Below are 18,827 nucleotides of genomic sequence, written 5' to 3' on the forward strand. Positions count from 1 at the left end.
CCAAACTTGAAAAGATACAAGTGGCCAAAGTTTCCTCCATTTATTTCTTCTTTTTTCATACAGTTTACAAAATATGCCATAAAACACAAACATGTGCTCCAGTCTAGCTGAAATTAGGGATTATTAAAGCTAATCTCAGTACCAATGTTGGTGAAAATCCAATCAATATCATGGAGTCATGACCAATTATTTGCATAAAATTAGATTATACTTCTGTCATGCCTGCAGGGTAAACCACTTTGAGAGATCAGTTGGTTTGTAGTTAGATTAACGATTAACCATCGTAGGAGTGCCTTTTGGTAGTTTGAAAGAAATCGACAATACGACCATGAAGATACAATACAAAAACCAACAGTGTGTAACAATCATGTGATTATGTTTTGTTAACTGCCATGCCTACTAGGCAAACCACTTATAGGAATCAGCCGAAAATCGTTGTATAGATGCAATAACCTTCAAAATTTGGAATTTTCAACTAGGGTAGGGACCATAGCACATCGATAAAAAGTACTGAAACAAGCAGGAGTAGTGCACGATATTAAATCACAGTAAATCAATAAGACCTGTTATATCCCTACTGTGCTCAGTACTTTTTATCGATGTGCTATGGTCCCTACTCTAGTTGAAAATTCCAAATGTTTTTGTGTACTTGTTTATTAACATTTTATGTAAATAATTATTATGACTGGCAAACCCACACATACCACATCTGAAATGGTGCTGCACACCCCAGCTATGCGCTACACATCCCAGCTATATCAATTATTGTCTGAAAAGTGAAGTATCTATTATGCTTTGTTGTTGGCTTTGTTCAACCGGTTACACAGCAATACGAATCAAGAACTGTTCGAAAAGCACCTCTGCAATCAAAATAGCCACTATGAAAAATATGGATGATTTCCATTACGAAGGGAAGTCATCACGTGCTACTGCCAAGTTGACACTTTTCGCTGTCAGCAAAGATGAATGGGACACAAAGGAGGACACTGGTAAGTTAATGAAGAATGCATTGTACGTACTGCGGTATGCTAAAAGGTACATCTCGGGCCGAAGCAACAAACAGTCAAAAATCAAACCTGTAGCCTTAGCCGTTATCAAGTAACGCTTGTCTGAAGGCATCAATCAGTTATTCAGTCAGTCACTAGAAAATTCTGTTAAATAATTAAAAAAAAAAAAATTCCGTAACTACTTGCTGAAAGTGTTCCAGGTCAATCTAAAAGCTTGTTTGGGCTTAGTTTTTTACCTAACCAATACTGCTTCATCGTCGTCAGGGAAAATTGAGGCTGGTTTTTGGGTAATGTTATTTCGTGGGCCACGCCTACTCCTTTGTGGTCCTTACTATACAGTACTATTGTACTGTATGATGTGCATGGGACACCAAACAGTGTGAAAATATTAACAAGTCTTATGACAGCAGAGTATGTATCAATTACACGCACACTTATTAACTAAGTAGAGTGGTTATTACTACTACAACAGTTTACCTTAATAGAATGATAGATATCTGGTAAATGTATACCAAAATCTAGTGTAACAATTTTGTACAACCTTGAGTATCTTGGTATGCACATTTCCTGTACTTGTCCAATAGTAATTCCATGTTCCAGTATAGCAGAAACTAATAATGCATGATCTTGTTCTGGTATATTAGCTCCAGTAACTTTGATTTCTCTAATAAATGGTATGTCCCGCAATTTTACATCATTATAAGTCTCTTCATATTCTGTCACTTGTGTACTTAACTGCGTTATTGGTACACACTTGGTAGCTAGATATTTTAGTAATCCTGGATTTAAAAAATTATAACATACAGATGTCTTGAGTGCATCAAATAAAATGGTATGTGACTTAACAGTACTACTGAGAAGTAAGTTGATATTTTCATCATCCCAATGTTCATTACAGTATACTCTGCAATGTTCTATAACAGTATCAGTGTTTGAGTATAGTGATAGCACAGTCACAAAGTATTGTGTCAAAACTTCAAAATGCCGTATCATATTAGCAATGTGAAAGTTGTTGGAAAATTCTATACATAAAAAACAAACACATTATACATAATGTTATGCAATTGCAGCATATACATCAATTACTAACAATAATTTGGAAAATGTACAGTAGAAGACTGCATGGGTAATTAATTAACTGATTAATCTTAAAAGGAAAATAGTTTTATGTAACCATACAAAAAATTGCTTAATCACTGTTTTGATTTGTACCATAAGGTACTATTATGTATTAGCCAAAAAATAAGAACAAAGCACTTTAATTAGTGCCGCTCTGCAGTATTATTTGAGGGTGAATTGCTACTATTATAAACCTGCCATTACAAGCTATTCTATACATTCACAGCACATTGCTACTTACTTAATCTATACAAGAAATTTCTTTCATCCAAGTCATTGTAGCAAACGTTATGCACCATGTTTTACTAACTAATATCTGGAATTTCAATTATGTGGCAGCCATTCAAGTTTACCAGGACAATGCCTTACTTAAATCATGATGGATATGAATACTATAAGTATAAGAGCACTAGTAATGAGTATTTACAAAAGTATAGTGCAGTATATTTGAGGGTGTGGTATAATAGCTATTTCAGAAACTGGAATAAAACACTGTGAATACTACCAAACCGCAGTACTATTCGAGGGTGCGGCACAGATTAAGTAAATACGGTGTATATCATACAGTACGGTAGTACTGTATAGTAGGGACATCAAAGGAGTGGGGGCGATCCGTGATATAATGTAACCCAAAAACCTGCCACGATTTTTCCTCACAACGACATGACAGTATTGGTTGGGTAAAACCAAGCCCAAAAGTGTCTTCAAATTGACCTGAAACGTTTCCATCAAGTTGCTACAGAATTTTTAAAAAATTATTCAACGGAACTTTCTACTGCCTGCCTGCCTGCCTGCCTGCCTGCCTGCCTGCCTGCCTGCCTGCCTGCCTGCCTGCCTGCCTGCCTGCCTGCCTGCCTGCCTGCCTGCCTGCCTGCCTGCCTGCCTGCCTTTTGGCATACCACAGCACATACAATGTATGCATCATTGTCCTCCTTTGTGTCCCATTTCTTTTTGCTGACAGCCCAAGGTGTTGATTCGTGGTAGCACAATGCATGGCTTCCTATATTTGTAAATGGGAATCATCCATATTTTTTGTGGTGACTGGATTGATTGCAGAGGTGCTTCCAATACAGTTCTTCATTTGTAACACTGTGTAACGGGCTGCAAATAGGTGAAACCGAGGCATAATGCCCACTTCACTTTCGAGTCAGTAATGGATAGGTGAGGTGCACATTCAGATGAAGACATCGACTCTGGTGCCATCCTTTCTTTTGATGTGGTATGCATGGGTTCACCACTCATAATAATGTTACAAAATAGAAAACAAACAAGTACAAGGAAAATTATGAATTTAAGGGATCATAAAAAAGTAGGGAAACAAGGGAGGTCGCCTATACCTGCAGATATACTAGTGAACATTTGATCCCTAATTCAGTCATGGGTTAGACTAAATTAGGGATTAAATGTTCACTAGTACGTACATCTGCAGGTGTAGGTGACCTTCCTTGATACCCTACTTTTTTTTCTATGATCTCTAATCAAACCTAAAATTCTTAATTTTTCCTTATACTTGTCATAATACTTTTCACCACAATACATATTCAATTGGAATATTGGAGGGGCGTAGCCAGACATTTTGTGATGTCAGGGCCTAGCTACATAATGATACTTAAGTAGAGAGAAGGCATACCTAAGTAGCATAAGGGGGTCTGGGGGCATGCCACCAAGGAAATTTTGACAGATAAGCTAATTTGAGAGTGATTTCAGCAGATTATCAGAAACATTTGTTTTACTGTGTGATGCTCTGGCTACACCTCTGGAACAGTGTATTAATAGATGTTAGCTCTACTAGAGACAAATTTGTACACAAGAGCTTAAGCTACTATACACACGGAATTTATTGTGGTATGAAATTTTCAGTTGCATATTAAAACAAGATTTTCACAATTATATTGTCACGGTTTCATGCCAAAACAAAATTTTCACAATTTAATTTGCATGAATCACACATACTGGTTGAATGGTTTCTTGGTTGATTAAGACAAAAAACAGTCGTCTTGTATGTTCGAGCTCATGTTGCACAATGACTATGAGAGATATAACTAATTATTTTAAGTCAGCCAAGCCAAGTGCTTTGCCAAGCAGTGTGTTGCAGTCACCTATTGATTGTGTTATCACAGACTGAGTTGAAAGTGCTGATCTTGATCTTGACTGGATGCTTTTAAAAAGCTGAGGTATGGTGAACATATCAAGCTTGATGATCAAGCAAACTATGTAGCAAAACATGTACATGCATGGCATTGCAGCTGCCAACAGTTGCAGCACATGGCCAACAATCACTTGTCCTTCAGCTAGTGTTGCACCAATAATCAAATTAGCCGATTATTCTGATATCTGATATTAAGCAACAGAATTAGCTGATAGCGATAACCAATCCGATATACACTAATAACACTAGCACTAATCCTTATCATCATTAAATGACTCGTAATAACATAACCATTGATATACAGCTCATTCTAGGCTAAAATGTAAAGTTAGATGTATGCCACAAGTAAACGTTACTCATGGTAAACAGGTTTTAAGTACATTTTACTACTGCTATACAATTGAGACAAGTGGCTGGTAGTACATAGAAACCTAAAACCTGACAGTTTACTATGGGCATGGCTTGTAGTCGCCGCTAAACCATCAACACGTAACTTAATTAAAATGCAAAATAACTTATGTCTAGCCTCCCCCACATCATTATACAACACAGCGCAGTGTAGATTAACATTGGCTTTGATTTAATCAAAACCGATTAATCGGCTGGTAGCCAATATCAGCCCGATACCGATTATTGAACTGATTATCGGTGCAACATTATCTTCAGCCTACCATGAAGAGGTCTAGGCTGTGCTTGAATTGATCAATCACTATTAGATCCATCATTTAGTTTATTATAATTCACTTGAGATGCCTTCACACTCACTGTGAATCCAGGAGACTTGGCACAAATCACATTGAAGTGCTTTGCATTTAGTGATACAATATCCATCACAGTGAGAGCATTTGCCACCAGGTAGATTCTGAACCTTTTCTCGCTTGTCTTGTTTGTAGACAGCGAAGATTCAGTAGAATTGTCTTAGGGTTTCTTAGTTGGGGAAGTGTCCCCACCTGGCCTCTCTGGTTGCTTTGACATTCAGGATTCATTGCTGATTCCATATAAAGAACACTATGCATTATGAATGTTGGAACTGGCCTTAGTAGGCACTCTGTTATCCAAGAAGTGCCATGGTCCACAGCATTTACGTTAAGGATAGTTAAAATAGTTGAGGAAATGACTTGCCAAAAAGTATACTTAGCACAGTTTCAATCATGTGATTATTTTAGGTTCCTGAGCTTAATGGACAACACTTTTCAATGCTATTTGTGCATGTTTTACTACACAATGACTGTTGTTTGACCCTGTGATTTTACACTAACTTTGTTTTTACCGTGTTACACTGTAGCTGACGCTATGATTTCTTTAACCATGCAGTGATTCAGAAAAAATTCTTTAAAATTACAAAAGGTTTGAGCTACTGTATGATGGTTAAACTATACACAGACTGATTTTCTTTCAAGTTATTCCTTTATCCTTTGGCCCTGAATGCCAGGCTTCGCTTCTTAAAAACAAAACTTATTTTTGACTGGATCTGTGAAAACTGGTCTTATCACCCAAGACAGGAAGTTTTTTTTTTTTCATACAAACACAAAGCTTTATAATGCACTAACAAATTTCACTGTCACAGTTGACCAGAGTAAAATGGTCTGCTTTTGCTAGCTGCTTTTTCAAGCATAGTGGCGAGCTGTAAGAGTGGTCTGGGGTCTTGATGGAGCCCTGGCCAACCAGGAGATGGCTGTGTGTGGCTGTACAGATCCGTGGTATTGGACAATGACCTGTGCTGGAAATTTCCTTTCATTTTAGCCAGTTTTGAGCCCTGAATGGCCCATCACTTGACCCAACATGTTTCTCTTCAATGTTTAAACAGCATCTTTCCTGCTTTCCAGGCCTCCCACCTTCCACTCCTTTTGGAGCTCACCTGATACAGCCAACCTCGATTAAACGCCTATCTAAAATGGCAGGAAACTTAGCTATTGACTACTTCTTGTAAAACGTGTGAAAATTTGGTATGGGTAGCTACCACCATTGGCAAGCTACAACAATCTGAAAATTTAAAACCGGCATTTCTCAATACTTTAAAATGTGCAATAAGACCGGGTTTCCCAGAGACAGTCACATTTTACATAAAATATGTACTTTGACATACAACACTTGGCTTAACCCTTCTTTATTTCTTATATATTCACTGTGAAAGGTAGCATCATCATAAGTATCATCTTAGAAACAACCAAAATTCTTTCCAATGCAGATTCACCTTATATCATGCTTGATCATGCTACAGTGTTCTGATAAAGCTTAAGAAAATAGCCGTTTACCACAGAGTAATGTGTCCCAAACTATTTACTCTAGGGATATTCCATTCATGAAATAAATGCCTTTGAATGCATGCATGCTATGAGAGCCACTATAGTGGCATTTTCATAAAGAAACATTTTTTTATTCACTTTGGGACCAAAGGATTATTAAGTGGTTTATCTTGCAGGCATGACAAAAAATAGGTTTTTAATGCAAACAATTCATCCATAGTTCCATAAATGTTTTATCAGATTCGCACCAGACTTGGTACGTGACTTCGGCTTAGTACATCCTAAATGAATGCTAACTTCATATATAGCAATCAATTAAGTTATGACATTCACTGGATTTTTCATGAATGAAAAGACGAAGAAGAAAGGTATGCCATGGAAATACAAAGAAATTAAGCCTAACTTTGAGGGCTTGTATTTGGTATGTGGGGTGCTGAAGGTGCTAGGCAGCTATAATGTAAAATCGTGTGCTTTTGAGAAGGGGCCATGAAGCTACGCATGTATGAAAATTTGTTTTCTTTTTCCTGCCAATATACCCACAGTACAAAACAAAAGTACAAAACATGAAAGTACGCATGTATCCCACGAAAGTGCAAGTAACTTGAAACTGTAGCTAAACAGAGCAGTTATGTAGCCAAGAGGAGTTAAGCCCAAAAGTGTCATCAAATTTATCAAAATGCTTCAATGAGTTTCATTCAGATTGAAAGAGATTAAGTACTAGTATATTAAAAATTATAAATTTAAAAATGAAGTAGGGTTTCAAGCTATAAAAAGTAGTGAAACAAGAGATGAACAATGGTAGCTATTACAGCATAGCTCAGTGTTAAATCCCTACTTTGGCATTGAACACAATAATTGTTATACCATGCCAAAGTAGGGATTTAACACTGAGCTATGTTGTAATAGCTACCATTGTTCATCTCTTGTTTCACTACTTTTTATAGCTTGAAACCCTACTTCATTTTTAAATTTATAATTTTTAATATACTAGTTTGTTTAGTTTTTTTGTTAAAGCATACAGCTAGCTATAAACATGTGACTGTTTTATTAGGGTGACTGCTGTATTAGAGTATCCCTAGTGAGCCTGCGAAGATGTGCTTGCCCCCAAAAGGGGTGTGGTCATCGTGGTTTCGATCGATTATTAGACTAGAGTATCTCGAATCAGCCTACCAACTTGAAGGTGTGTAGTCACAAATACAGCTAGCGTAAAAGGGGCGTGGTCATCGTGGTCTCAATCGATAGATCGATAATACGTAGAATAAAGAATGGGCGTGACCTTGTTACCTATCGTGGAGTACTGTTACCTCCGTATAGTTGGGGGCCGTACAGTAGCGTGGTCTAAGCACTTAAATAATTTTGTGGCGTCTATTGTGCTGCTTAAAGAAAGTGTTGATATGGAAAACTAACGCCTCGGTATGGTTTCGTTGGATGAAGAAGAAGACAAGCAGCCTGATTGAAGATAAAAGAAAAGACAAGGCACACAGGGTGCACAATCGTTGGAACCCCAAAAGGCACATCCCACTGGTGAGTTTGTTGTTGTGGCGTAAAATGGTGACTGTGCGCTGCTTTGTTTGGGCTCTAGGCTTGCGACTGTTGTCAGTGAGTGAGTGAGTGAGACAAAATTTCGAGTTTTGACGATTTTAAAAAAATTCTATATCCGGCTGCCAGTAAGTGTTTCCTTGTTTTTAATGCTACATTTGATGTTAGATGGACTAATATTATTCTGTAAAGGTGATTTCCGTCTCGTAAGAAGTTTCTAAGCTGGTTTTTAAGGGCGGTATTTTTGGCGGCGTGCGTCACTTTTGATGCAAACCCTACTTAAACAGTACTACCGTACTGTTTGATTAAGCAATGGCTGGAGACCACTTTGCAGCTAAAAAGATCGAGATACTGTAATATAGCAGTCGCCATAATATACTCTAACAAAACACTCATCTTGATACTTTAATAGAGTATTCAGTATAGAATATAGCCACTGTTCTAATTACACTGTTTGGTTTGAATCATTACATCTATGTTAATTGTCTTAAAATTACTTTTCAACAGTTCCAGTGAGTCATCTGCATGGCATTACATTGAGCTAATTGATCATGCATGTCATGCATTAGCAGTTACAATAAAAAATAGCATCCAGATGCCATTTCACAATAAAAAATAGCATCCAGATGCCATTTCAAAGTAAAATATGCCCCTAGCTTGGCATGTCTGGCACATGCAGTTGAATATCACATGAAAGAGATAATCTCTGACTTAAATATCACATCAGATTAATCTATGGATAGCCTGATCACTCAAAATCTCTGGGCTCCAGCCCTGATGACTCACGATCACCTGATAAAGGTTGATGTTGTTTTGCTTTCATTTCCAGGTATAAAATCAAACTCTCGACCTTAACTGTCTTTTTCACTCTACTTTCAGGTAGCTACTATTTTGATGTTTAATTGCTAGTGAAAGTAGAATCCTACCAATTTAAAAATGCATTTGGAAAAGAAGCATAAGGAAGCGTATGAGGAGTTCATGAAAGAGAAGAAGCAAAAAGAAGAGACAGCAAGGTTGACATTAACAAAAAGGGGGATAAAATCAGCCAACAATTGAGCCAGCTCTAAAACATGCTACTTCTTACTCATCAGATGTAAAAGGATTACAGAGAAATTGGCCATATTCGTTGCAGCCACTAATGTTCCTAATAGAATTGTAGAGTGCCCTGAATTTTAAGAATTTGTAATAGAATTGAACTCTCATTACTGTGTCCCAGGAAGAAATTATATTACTAAGGAGTGGTCCACAATTTTCAGCCGTTTCGTGAGCGTACGCTAGGGGGGAGGGGGTAAAATCACATGTACGCTCTTTAACAAAGCTGATCACATGAGTTTGGAAAGAAATCCAAATGTAGTGATAAGGCTCTAGTAAACCCTACTGCTACTGTATGCAATTCAGTGTCCAACTAAACGGTGGACTAAGGGAGCTCATGCTGTTAATGCAATGGCCCAAGCCAACACGTGTGCTTTGGCGAACTCTGGAAAACAGTGCCAGGGCTAGCTAGCTACCAATGAAATGAGGCTTTATAAGCTGAAGGCAAAGATAAACTTCATTGAATCATGTTTCAAACTACAGGTAAGAACAGTTATCAGCGTGATAACACATACTACAGGCTTTATATACTTTTATAACAGTACTTACTTATTTCCCTTTAGTCTTAGTCTAGCAATTAACACTGATAAATGATTACAATTGAATAGCATCTAGCTACACTGGTTGTTGCTTTTGTTTCGTACCTGCAGAAGGTGTTGTTGTGGGTTTAGGAATACTATTGGGTATGGGGGGCTGGATTATGTGGGTACTAATTTGTTCACACTACATAGTTGTGGTAGTTGTGGGTTGCCCATAGAGAAAACCTGTCTCTGCAGAGTGTACCCACATCTCCTGACTCCAGTCCACCTCAGACTATGGTGAAAATACCCTACAGACTAGTACTGCTGTTGCTAATGCCAGTGATATGGTTGTGTATGAACACATCGAAGGTAGCCAAGAACAAGTTGTTTCTATGATGTGTATGTACACATTTGCAAATGTGCATCAGGTTAATACTAATGCCTGCTGTGTGTAGGAACATTTCCTTCAGGGTATCAGCTTCAAAAGCATCTAAATGATAAGTTGCTTAAAAGACAAAACAAACACCATAGCTACATGGATTTTGCAATATTACAGTATCTGGGTGTTTGTTCTGCTATACAATACATTCATGTGTCAACATTTATACAGTACGCTTTTGGCTGGGGGGGAGGGGGTCAGAAAAGAGTACTCTTTGTACACTTGCAAAAAGCTGAAAATTGTGGACCACCCCTAAATCAAATTCTAATGAAGATGAAAGGGAATATCTAAGGAATGCAAGAAAAGTGCATGTTACTGCAGATATTTGGACAAAACGTGAGATGAGCTCTTCATATTTAGGAGTAACCGCCCATTTTATTGCTTTTGAAAAGGTTCATAGGGCTACACTTGCGGTTCGACAAATTGATGGACCACATAATGCTGAAAATATCAGTGACACCAAAAAGAAGGTGCTCCTTGAATGGGATATACCAGCAGAAAAGGTTTGAAAGATAGTAACAGACAATGGAAGTAACATGGTCAAGGCTTTTAAAGAACCACTTTTTCTGGTGATGATGAAGCAACTTCCCAATCTGATACACTGGATCAACCAATTGAGATAGAAAACAATTCAAGAGATAATGAGGTCACTGAAGAGATTGACAGTGACGATGGTGTTGAATCAGTCGTTGACATTGATGATGATGCCAGTGATGAATCTATTACAGACATCATTGAATTTGAAGAACATGAAAGTGACCTTGATTATGCACTTGCATATCACAACCATCAACGGCTTTCTTGTTTTTTACATTCATTACAGTTAGTAGTTTGCTGCAATGACCAACTAAAATCATTTACAAGAGTTGTTAAAAAAGAAAAAAAAACTTGTTAGTAAATTTAACAAATCAGTAAGAGCTACTGAAAAACTAATAGCTCTGTCATGAAAAAAATTAATTGGTGACAGTCCAACTCGTTGGAGTTCAACCTACTTGATGATATCACGTTTTCTCCTTTTACATCCACATGTTACAGCAGTCACTGAAGACTTGTCATGGGATAATCTAGGAGCAAGCGAATACAAATTATTGGAAATTTTAATCAATCTACTCCAGCCATTTGCTATTTACACTACACTTGTTAGTGGAGACATTGCAACAATTTCATCTGTCATTCCTGTATTGATGGAACTGGAAATTCACCTAAGAGAGGTATATGTATAGTATGCAAACTTTGAGTGCTTTGCAATGTAAAGTTTTAGATGGAAAAACAATCTGGTGTAAGAACAGTATCTATAGAGTCCTGCAAGGTGAACTTCAAAAACAATTTATGCAGTACCAGGATACTAAGCATCCAAAGTTCAATACAGTTTATCTGGTAGCTACTTCTTTGGATCTATGATACAGAGTGCTATTGTCTACCGACCAAATTGAACAAGCTAAAATGGAAATCAAAGCTTTAATACAACAGCCAGAGGTAAACATTGCAATTGTACAAGTTCTATATACCAACAAAATAATTATTTTTAGTACCAAATCAACTATCAACATAACTCTGAGTCTGAATAGGGAATTTTACAAGACAAACAGGTAGGCAGTAACACTAGTATGCATATTGTTATTTGTAATATACATGCACATTTTAATTTTCATACACACTCACAGGTTAATTCAAATGCTTTGCCTGCTCAGCTGGGACCATCAGACACAAACACTGTAAGCATGAATGAAAAAGAAGGACCACCCCCATCCAAACAATTCAAGCATTTTAATGCACTGATTATGAAGCTTCTACAGGAAGAAGGAACTACATCTATGAGTTGTACTGATCAACTGATAAACCAATATTTTAATACCTGTGAAGTAATGCAAGAAGATGACAGCCCTATTATTTACTGGTTACAGCGAAAAGAATTATATAAAGAACTGGCTACATTGGCGCTGGATATTTCAGCACCATCTGCACCAGTGTAACGTGTATTTTCTACTGCAAGAGAACATATCTCTACAAAGAGAAACAGACTCACTAATCAGAACTTTGAAACAGAAGTATTAATAAAAACAACAAGCATTACTTTGTATTGCAATAAAATAGAGAAATATTAAAACTAAAACTAAACTACGTATAACTAAAACCTCAGTGAACTAATTATAAAACTAAATATCTCCAAGATAACTAAGCTCAGCTAAACTAATCAAAACTAAAACTAAAATATTTTTCTATACTAAAACAACACTAGTCAAGGCCTTGTACACCAACCAAACCCCTTTAATCATCAGAATATGTGACCGGATTTGCGAAAAGGGGTCTTCCACACACATCCAATTATATGAATTTGGAGGACCATAACTTAGTTGTCAAATCATCTACAAATCTCAAATTTTCTCCATCAATTCACCTATGTTGGTTCTCAGTACAGCCCAAATGTCAAGCCAAAAGCTTATTGTAATCTGAAGTTATGAATCATCACAGTTGTTACATTGGATGTGTGTCAAAAACCACTTTTTGCAAATCCGGTCACATATAGGACATCCGTGGTGCCTTTGATAGTGTATGGTGGAATGGACTGCTACAACATCTCTGGAGCGTGGGGATGAGGGGTAAGACTTACTCTTTACTGTGCTCATATCTATGTCACAGGACTTGTTGCACATGGTGACACCTCATCCTGGAGACCATTCAGTAGTGCTGGGCGATATTGAAAAAATGAGAATAATATATCATGTACACTAAATATCACGATATTACAGTATATCATCAAATTCACAGTAAAAAGTAAGGGACAAGAGAAGTAAAAAGGGTGGCAAGGTGTCATCTCACAAGAAAAAGCTACTAAAGGTCAACAGGTTATAAATACATTAGATTAAAAATTATAAATGAAGTAGGGATCCAAGTGCTAAAAAGTAGTGAAACAAGAGATAAACGATAGTAGCTATTACAGCATAGCTCAGTGGGAAATCCCTACTTTGACATGGTATAGCAATTATTTTGTGTCCAATGCCAAAGTAGGGATTTCCCACCGAGCTATGCTGTAATAGCTACTATCGTTTATCTCTTGTTTCACTATTTTTACTGTTTGGATCCCTACTTCACTTTTAAATTTATAATTTTTAATATACTAGTTTGTTTAGTTTTTGTTAAAGCATACAGCTAGCTATAAACATGTGACTGTTCTATTAGGGTGACTGCTGTATTAGAGTATCTCGAGTCAGTCTGCAAAGATTTGCGCTTGCCCCAAACGGGGTATACATGGTCATCGTAATTTCAATCGATTATAAGAGTCAGTCTTCCAACTTGAAGGTGTGTGGTTACTGACTAGCTATTCCGTCACCTAGCGTAAAAGGGGGTGTCATCGTGGTTTCGGTCGATAGATCGATAATGCGTACAATAAAAAATGGGCATGATTTTATACTATTTGATCTTGTGACCGATCGTGAAGATACAGGTAACTATCTAGTACCAGCACCTCCATACAGTAGCATAGCATAGTCTAAGCACCTTAAATAATCTTGCGGCGTCTATTATGCTGCTTAAAGAAAGTGTTGATGCAGAAAATTAATGCCTCGATATGGTTTCGTTGTATGAAAAAGACAAGCAGCCTGATTGAAGGTGAAAGAAGAGACAAGGCACAGAAGACCTGCACTCATCGGAACCCCAAAAGGCACATCCCACTGGTGAGTTTGTTATTGTGGCGTAAAATGGTGGCCGTGCACTGCTTTGTTTGGCCTCTAGCCTTGCGACTGTGGTCAGTCAGTGAGTGAGGCAGTGAGGCTAAAACTCGAGTTTTGGCGATTTTTAAAAATTTTATATCTGGCCACCTGTAAGTGTTTTGTTGCACTTGATGCTGTTTTATGTATTATATGGACTAGTACTATTCCGTACAGGTGATTTTGGTCGCGTAAAATGTCTCTAGGGTGATTTTTAAAAGTGGAATTTTGTGTGGTGTGCAAAAGTTTCACTGCAATCCCTACTTAAACAGTACTACCGTACCGTTTGATAGTCACAACTAGTTACAAGTAGGCTGGTACTGCATCTTAACCACAGAATTTGTTTACTATATGTATTGTGGGTGACCACAACATAGGCAACCACAGAGTGTATTCAGGGCAGGGCATGTGGTCACCACTTTACAAGAAGCAAAAACTCAATTAAAAGGGAAATTGGAAACAGTGGAAATGGAAACTGGGAACGGAAAGTGGAAATGGAAAATGGAAGTGGTCAAATTGTTATATAAATGTACCCTAGTGTAAACCCTTTGTTTAGTGGCCACCTCTTAAAGACCACCATCTTACAAAGACCACCTCCATACAAAGGCCACATTGCAATTACATCTTAAAGATGTCTAAGGCATACTTATAGATAAAAGGCCACTTTATGGTCACCTTTATAAGACCACCTTATCAAAACAGCTAGGTCAGCTAAAAAGGCTAGGCTCTCAAGGTGACCTCCTTATGAGACCTTATTTTTCTTTGATAGCTACAGTAGGTTACAGTGTACTAGGTACACTTCACTTATTTTTGCATGATACATTCTGATACAAACTTAGCAACACGGATAGCCAGATGACTTGAGTGAAGTGTGGACGGAGTTGGCATTGACTCCTTATATGAAATACATGTTTGGAACTTATCAAATATTGCCATGTAAAGAGGTAGTCTTTGCAAAGAGGTGGCCAGTCTTTATAGGCCCCATGCGCACAAAGGCGTGGTCCGACAAAAAGTTGTTATGGCTTATAAATTCACGATGATTTATGGGGGATTTTGGAGGGAAATGAGGGCAAAAATATCCAGCGTTCTATTGCAAAAACCTTCCCTAGGCGGGATAACTCACCATGTAACAAGTATGTTATGTACTTTTACCTAGTAACTTACTTTTTTAACAGCACTTCTCTGTTTTTCAGTATGGTTACATTTTTAAACTAGGTGCGCACCCACAGCCAGCCAAAGGCCGGCTGTGGGCTTGCGCATGGTTTACTGAAATTGTTTTCGTAAACACGTGTGTGTACCTATCTATGTTTGTCCATACATACCCACGAGAGCAAATCCTTTTAGTGGTAAAAGCAGTCAGCCTATGAAAGTTAAACACTAAACGAAGCCAGCATTAAATTTGAGCATAGGCAAGGTTTGCACTGAGGTGATTTCTTTTTGCCGGTTTGAAATACGGGTGTAGCGACTCTCTACAAACTTCGTGAACTACCTTCCCATTGGGCTCTTCATGTATATATTTAATTACCAAAAACAACGTAACAGGCCTCTTAGGCTACTAGGAAATGCGTATCTTTTTGACTCGAAAAGGGGGCATGTCCCTATATGTACATGTATGAAAATGAAGAGTAGCCTTGTGGTTTCGTAGAGAGAATTTGCAGGGAAAAAACACTACAGATGAACTATAAAATGGTTGAGAAGAATCTTCTGTGCGTACTAAGTTGTTGAAAGCGATTTGTTTGAAATTCGCTTCCTTAGCAATGAATAACAACGCAATTAGAGAATTACAAAATAATCCACCAATTATGAAATCCGAAATTACAAACTATGCATAATTGCATTATTACAATATGTGACCCAGTCTGAGAAAACTAGTCTTATCGCCCATGTCAGCAGATTCGATTTTTCACCCAGGACACAAAGCTACATGAATAAACTATCTAATTCCACAATCAAATCAGCTAGACTTGAGTGGTCTGGTTTTGCTGGCTGCTTTTCCCAAGCCCGGTGGCGATCCGTACGTGTGGTGTGGGGCCTTAATGGAGCTCTGGTCAGCCTGGAGATGACTGTATGTGGCTGTACAGCTCTGTGGTGTTGAATAAGTACCTCTGCTGTGAATTTCCTTTCATTTTAGCCAATTTTGAGACCGCAATGGCCCAAAACTTGGCCTAATTCATCCCCACACCTTCCTTTTCAATTTTTGAACACCATCTTGCCCGACTTCCAGGCCCCCCGCTTCCCACCCCTTTTGTAGCTCGCCTGATACAGTCAACCTCGGTTTAAAAACTATCTAAAATGGAGGGAAACTTAGTTGTTGGCTACTTGCACAGTGGATGTTCTGGAAGGTAAGGAATTGGTGTAAAACCTGTGAAAATTAGGTACACATAGCTTCAACCATTGGCAAGCTACAACACACTAAACACTTAAAACCGGCGTTTCTCGATACTGGCGATAAGACCGGTTTTCCCAGACTGGGTCACATATATTTCCAGCTTTTATATCTATAGCGTCTGGTTTTTGGAAGTAGCACAACATCAACTTGTTTTTAAAAATCCTAGCATGAAATGATATGGTTATTGCCTTCAAAAAATTGGCAGATGTGCCATTTCAATGATGTAATAAAGTGCCACACCTTAGTGTGCATGGGGTCTATAAAAGGTGATGATGAAATGGTCTAATCAGTTAGATCATTGATTATGCCTTAGCTATTTTTAGAACCTGTGGTCTTTGTACAGAGGTGGTCTGTGGCCTTTAAGAGGTGACCACTAAGTGAGGTTTTTACTCTATTAGAACAACTTGACCATTTCCGTTTTCCATTTTCCGTTTCCATTTCCACCGTTTCCAATTGCCCCTTAAGGATGTCTGCTCACAGCATTACAGTACCACTCAATGATATGACCGTATGTTGATTGACATTCCGGTATGTATGCCGGTATTAACTTAATATCGTAAACGATAAATATACCAGTATACCGCCCAGCACTACCATTCATAGCAGGTGTTCCTCAGGGTGGCATTTGGTCCTCTCTATATTGTTTAATTTGTATATACGTCACCTTTCAGCTCAAGTTCTTCATTGTGATTTGTTTTCATATGCTGACAATTCAACTCTTATAAAAGTGATACCTTCAAAGGATGATAGGATTGTTGCAGCTGATAAACTGAATGCTGATTTGGGAAGAATTTACACATGGGGCAAAAAGTGGAATATTAATTTTGAGCCTGATAAGTGTCATTTACTTTGTGTGTCGCTTACAAAGGATGTTGATTTGCACCCACCACTATTCATGGATGCCCTTTCTATCGCGGAAGTGGATGTATTAAAAATCCTGGGGATCTATTTTGACCATAAGCTTACTTGGAGCTGTATGATAGATCAGTTGGCTGCTTGTTCTCGCCAAAGATTGGGTGCTATTTTTCATGTTAGATTATCTTGGTCAGAGTGGTCTCACTATTGCTTTTAAATCTTTTGTTCGGCCAATACGTGAGTATGGTAACATTGCTTTTATGGGAGCTTCTGCCACTCATCTACATAAATTGGATTAATTCAGAAGATGGCTGAGAAGTTGTGTGGTACCACCTTTCCATCTCTGGCTTCTTGTCATAATGCCAGCTCTATTGGCCTGTTGTGTAAATTGTTAGATTTACGGTGTCAGGGACCTCTTCAGAAATTTTGCCCTATCCTTACTTCCGTTACCCATGCTTACTCCTTCCACCATGTTATGGATGACAGTTTCTATTGTGGTGACTGGTAAAATATTCATTGGACTTATTTATTAACAGTCTTCTGGGCATGATTCCTTCTATTTGGGCCACCATCCCATTGACTTTGAGGGAAAGAGATGTTACTGAAGGATGGTCTGCCCTTTGCCAACTCCTGCAGCAACATGTTATTAACACTTGACTGTTATATATATGGATTTTTGTATGTAGCCATTATGTATTTGTTGTGCACACTGTATTTGATGCTGCAAAAAAAAAAAATGTAGCAAATAATGGTCTTTTACTGCAGAGTAATGTGTCCCAACCATTTACGCATAGGATATTCCATTTACGCCTTTGAATGCATGCATGTTGTGAGATGAGAGCCACTATATACTGGCATTTGCATTAAAAGAAACATTTTTATTAACTTTGGGACCAAAGGGATATTAAGCAGTTTATCCTGCATGCATGACAAAAATAGATCTTTTATGCAAATAACTGTCCATACTGTAGTTCCGTGAATGTTTTATCAGAACCACACCAGACTTGGTATACATGACTTCACCTTACTACATCCTAAATGAACGCTAAACTTCATGGAAATTAGTCTATAATAAGTTATGACATTCACTGTCTTTTACATGTGTGAAAAGATGAAGAAAGTTACGCCTCTGGAAAAACTAAGAAATTAAGCCTAACTTTCAGGGCTCGTATATCACAAATGCCTGAAGTACGTGGGATGCTGGGCAGCTCTACTACAAAATTGTGTGCTTTTGAGAAGGGACCATGGAGCTACGCATGTGTTTTTGTTTTTCTGCCAACATACCCATAGTACAAAACAAAAGCACAAAACACGAAAGTATGCATACATCCATGAAAGTACAAGTAACTTGAAATTGCAGAGCTGAGAATTTATCTCATATCAGTAATGTAGCCAAGAGCGATTAAGCCCAAAAGTGTCATCAAATTTACCAAAATATTTCAGTGAGTCTCATACAGGTTCAAGTATTAAGCAATGGCCTTTAGGGTTAGGGTTATAATAGTTGAACAATAGAACTTGTACTTTGCTATTTTTACACTCACTGTATGCAGGAGTGTTTCAGTAAGTGAGTGCATAGAATTCTCATGACAATAGGTATTCCTTAGATCAATAAATTAAAAACTTTTAATTGAAAAACATTCGTACTACTTGCATTCAAACATTTGAATTGTCAAATATAGCATCCATTTATGTGCTAGTAATAGTTACTGCTCTCAGAGCATTATGTAATTTGTTTACATTTTGCTGAGAGTAATATGGCTGCCT

The 18,827-nt window shown here is 37.8% G+C and overlaps 1 protein-coding gene and 1 long non-coding RNA gene across 2 annotated transcripts in view; one reads left to right on the forward strand and one right to left on the reverse strand.

Annotated features, from left to right (window-relative positions):
* The window catches only part of LOC136238465 (uncharacterized), a 71,400-nt gene that overhangs the window by 17,713 nt on the left and 34,860 nt on the right, over positions 1 to 18,827 (reverse strand). The window contains exon 10 of the mRNA XM_066028994.1: positions 1,485 to 2,029. Coding sequence (XP_065885066.1) covers positions 1,485 to 2,029 — 545 coding nt within the window. The remainder of the gene's footprint in view (positions 1 to 1,484; positions 2,030 to 18,827) is intronic.
* On the forward strand, positions 11,481 to 12,017 carry LOC136238472 (uncharacterized). The gene is made up of 3 exons (XR_010692999.1): positions 11,481 to 11,588; positions 11,642 to 11,701; positions 11,777 to 12,017. It is a non-coding gene; the product is annotated as an uncharacterized lncRNA (long non-coding RNA).

Source organism: Dysidea avara, chromosome 11 (assembly GCF_963678975.1).
Source record: "Dysidea avara chromosome 11, odDysAvar1.4, whole genome shotgun sequence".
Classification (NCBI taxonomy): Eukaryota; Metazoa; Porifera; class Demospongiae; order Dictyoceratida; family Dysideidae; genus Dysidea; species Dysidea avara.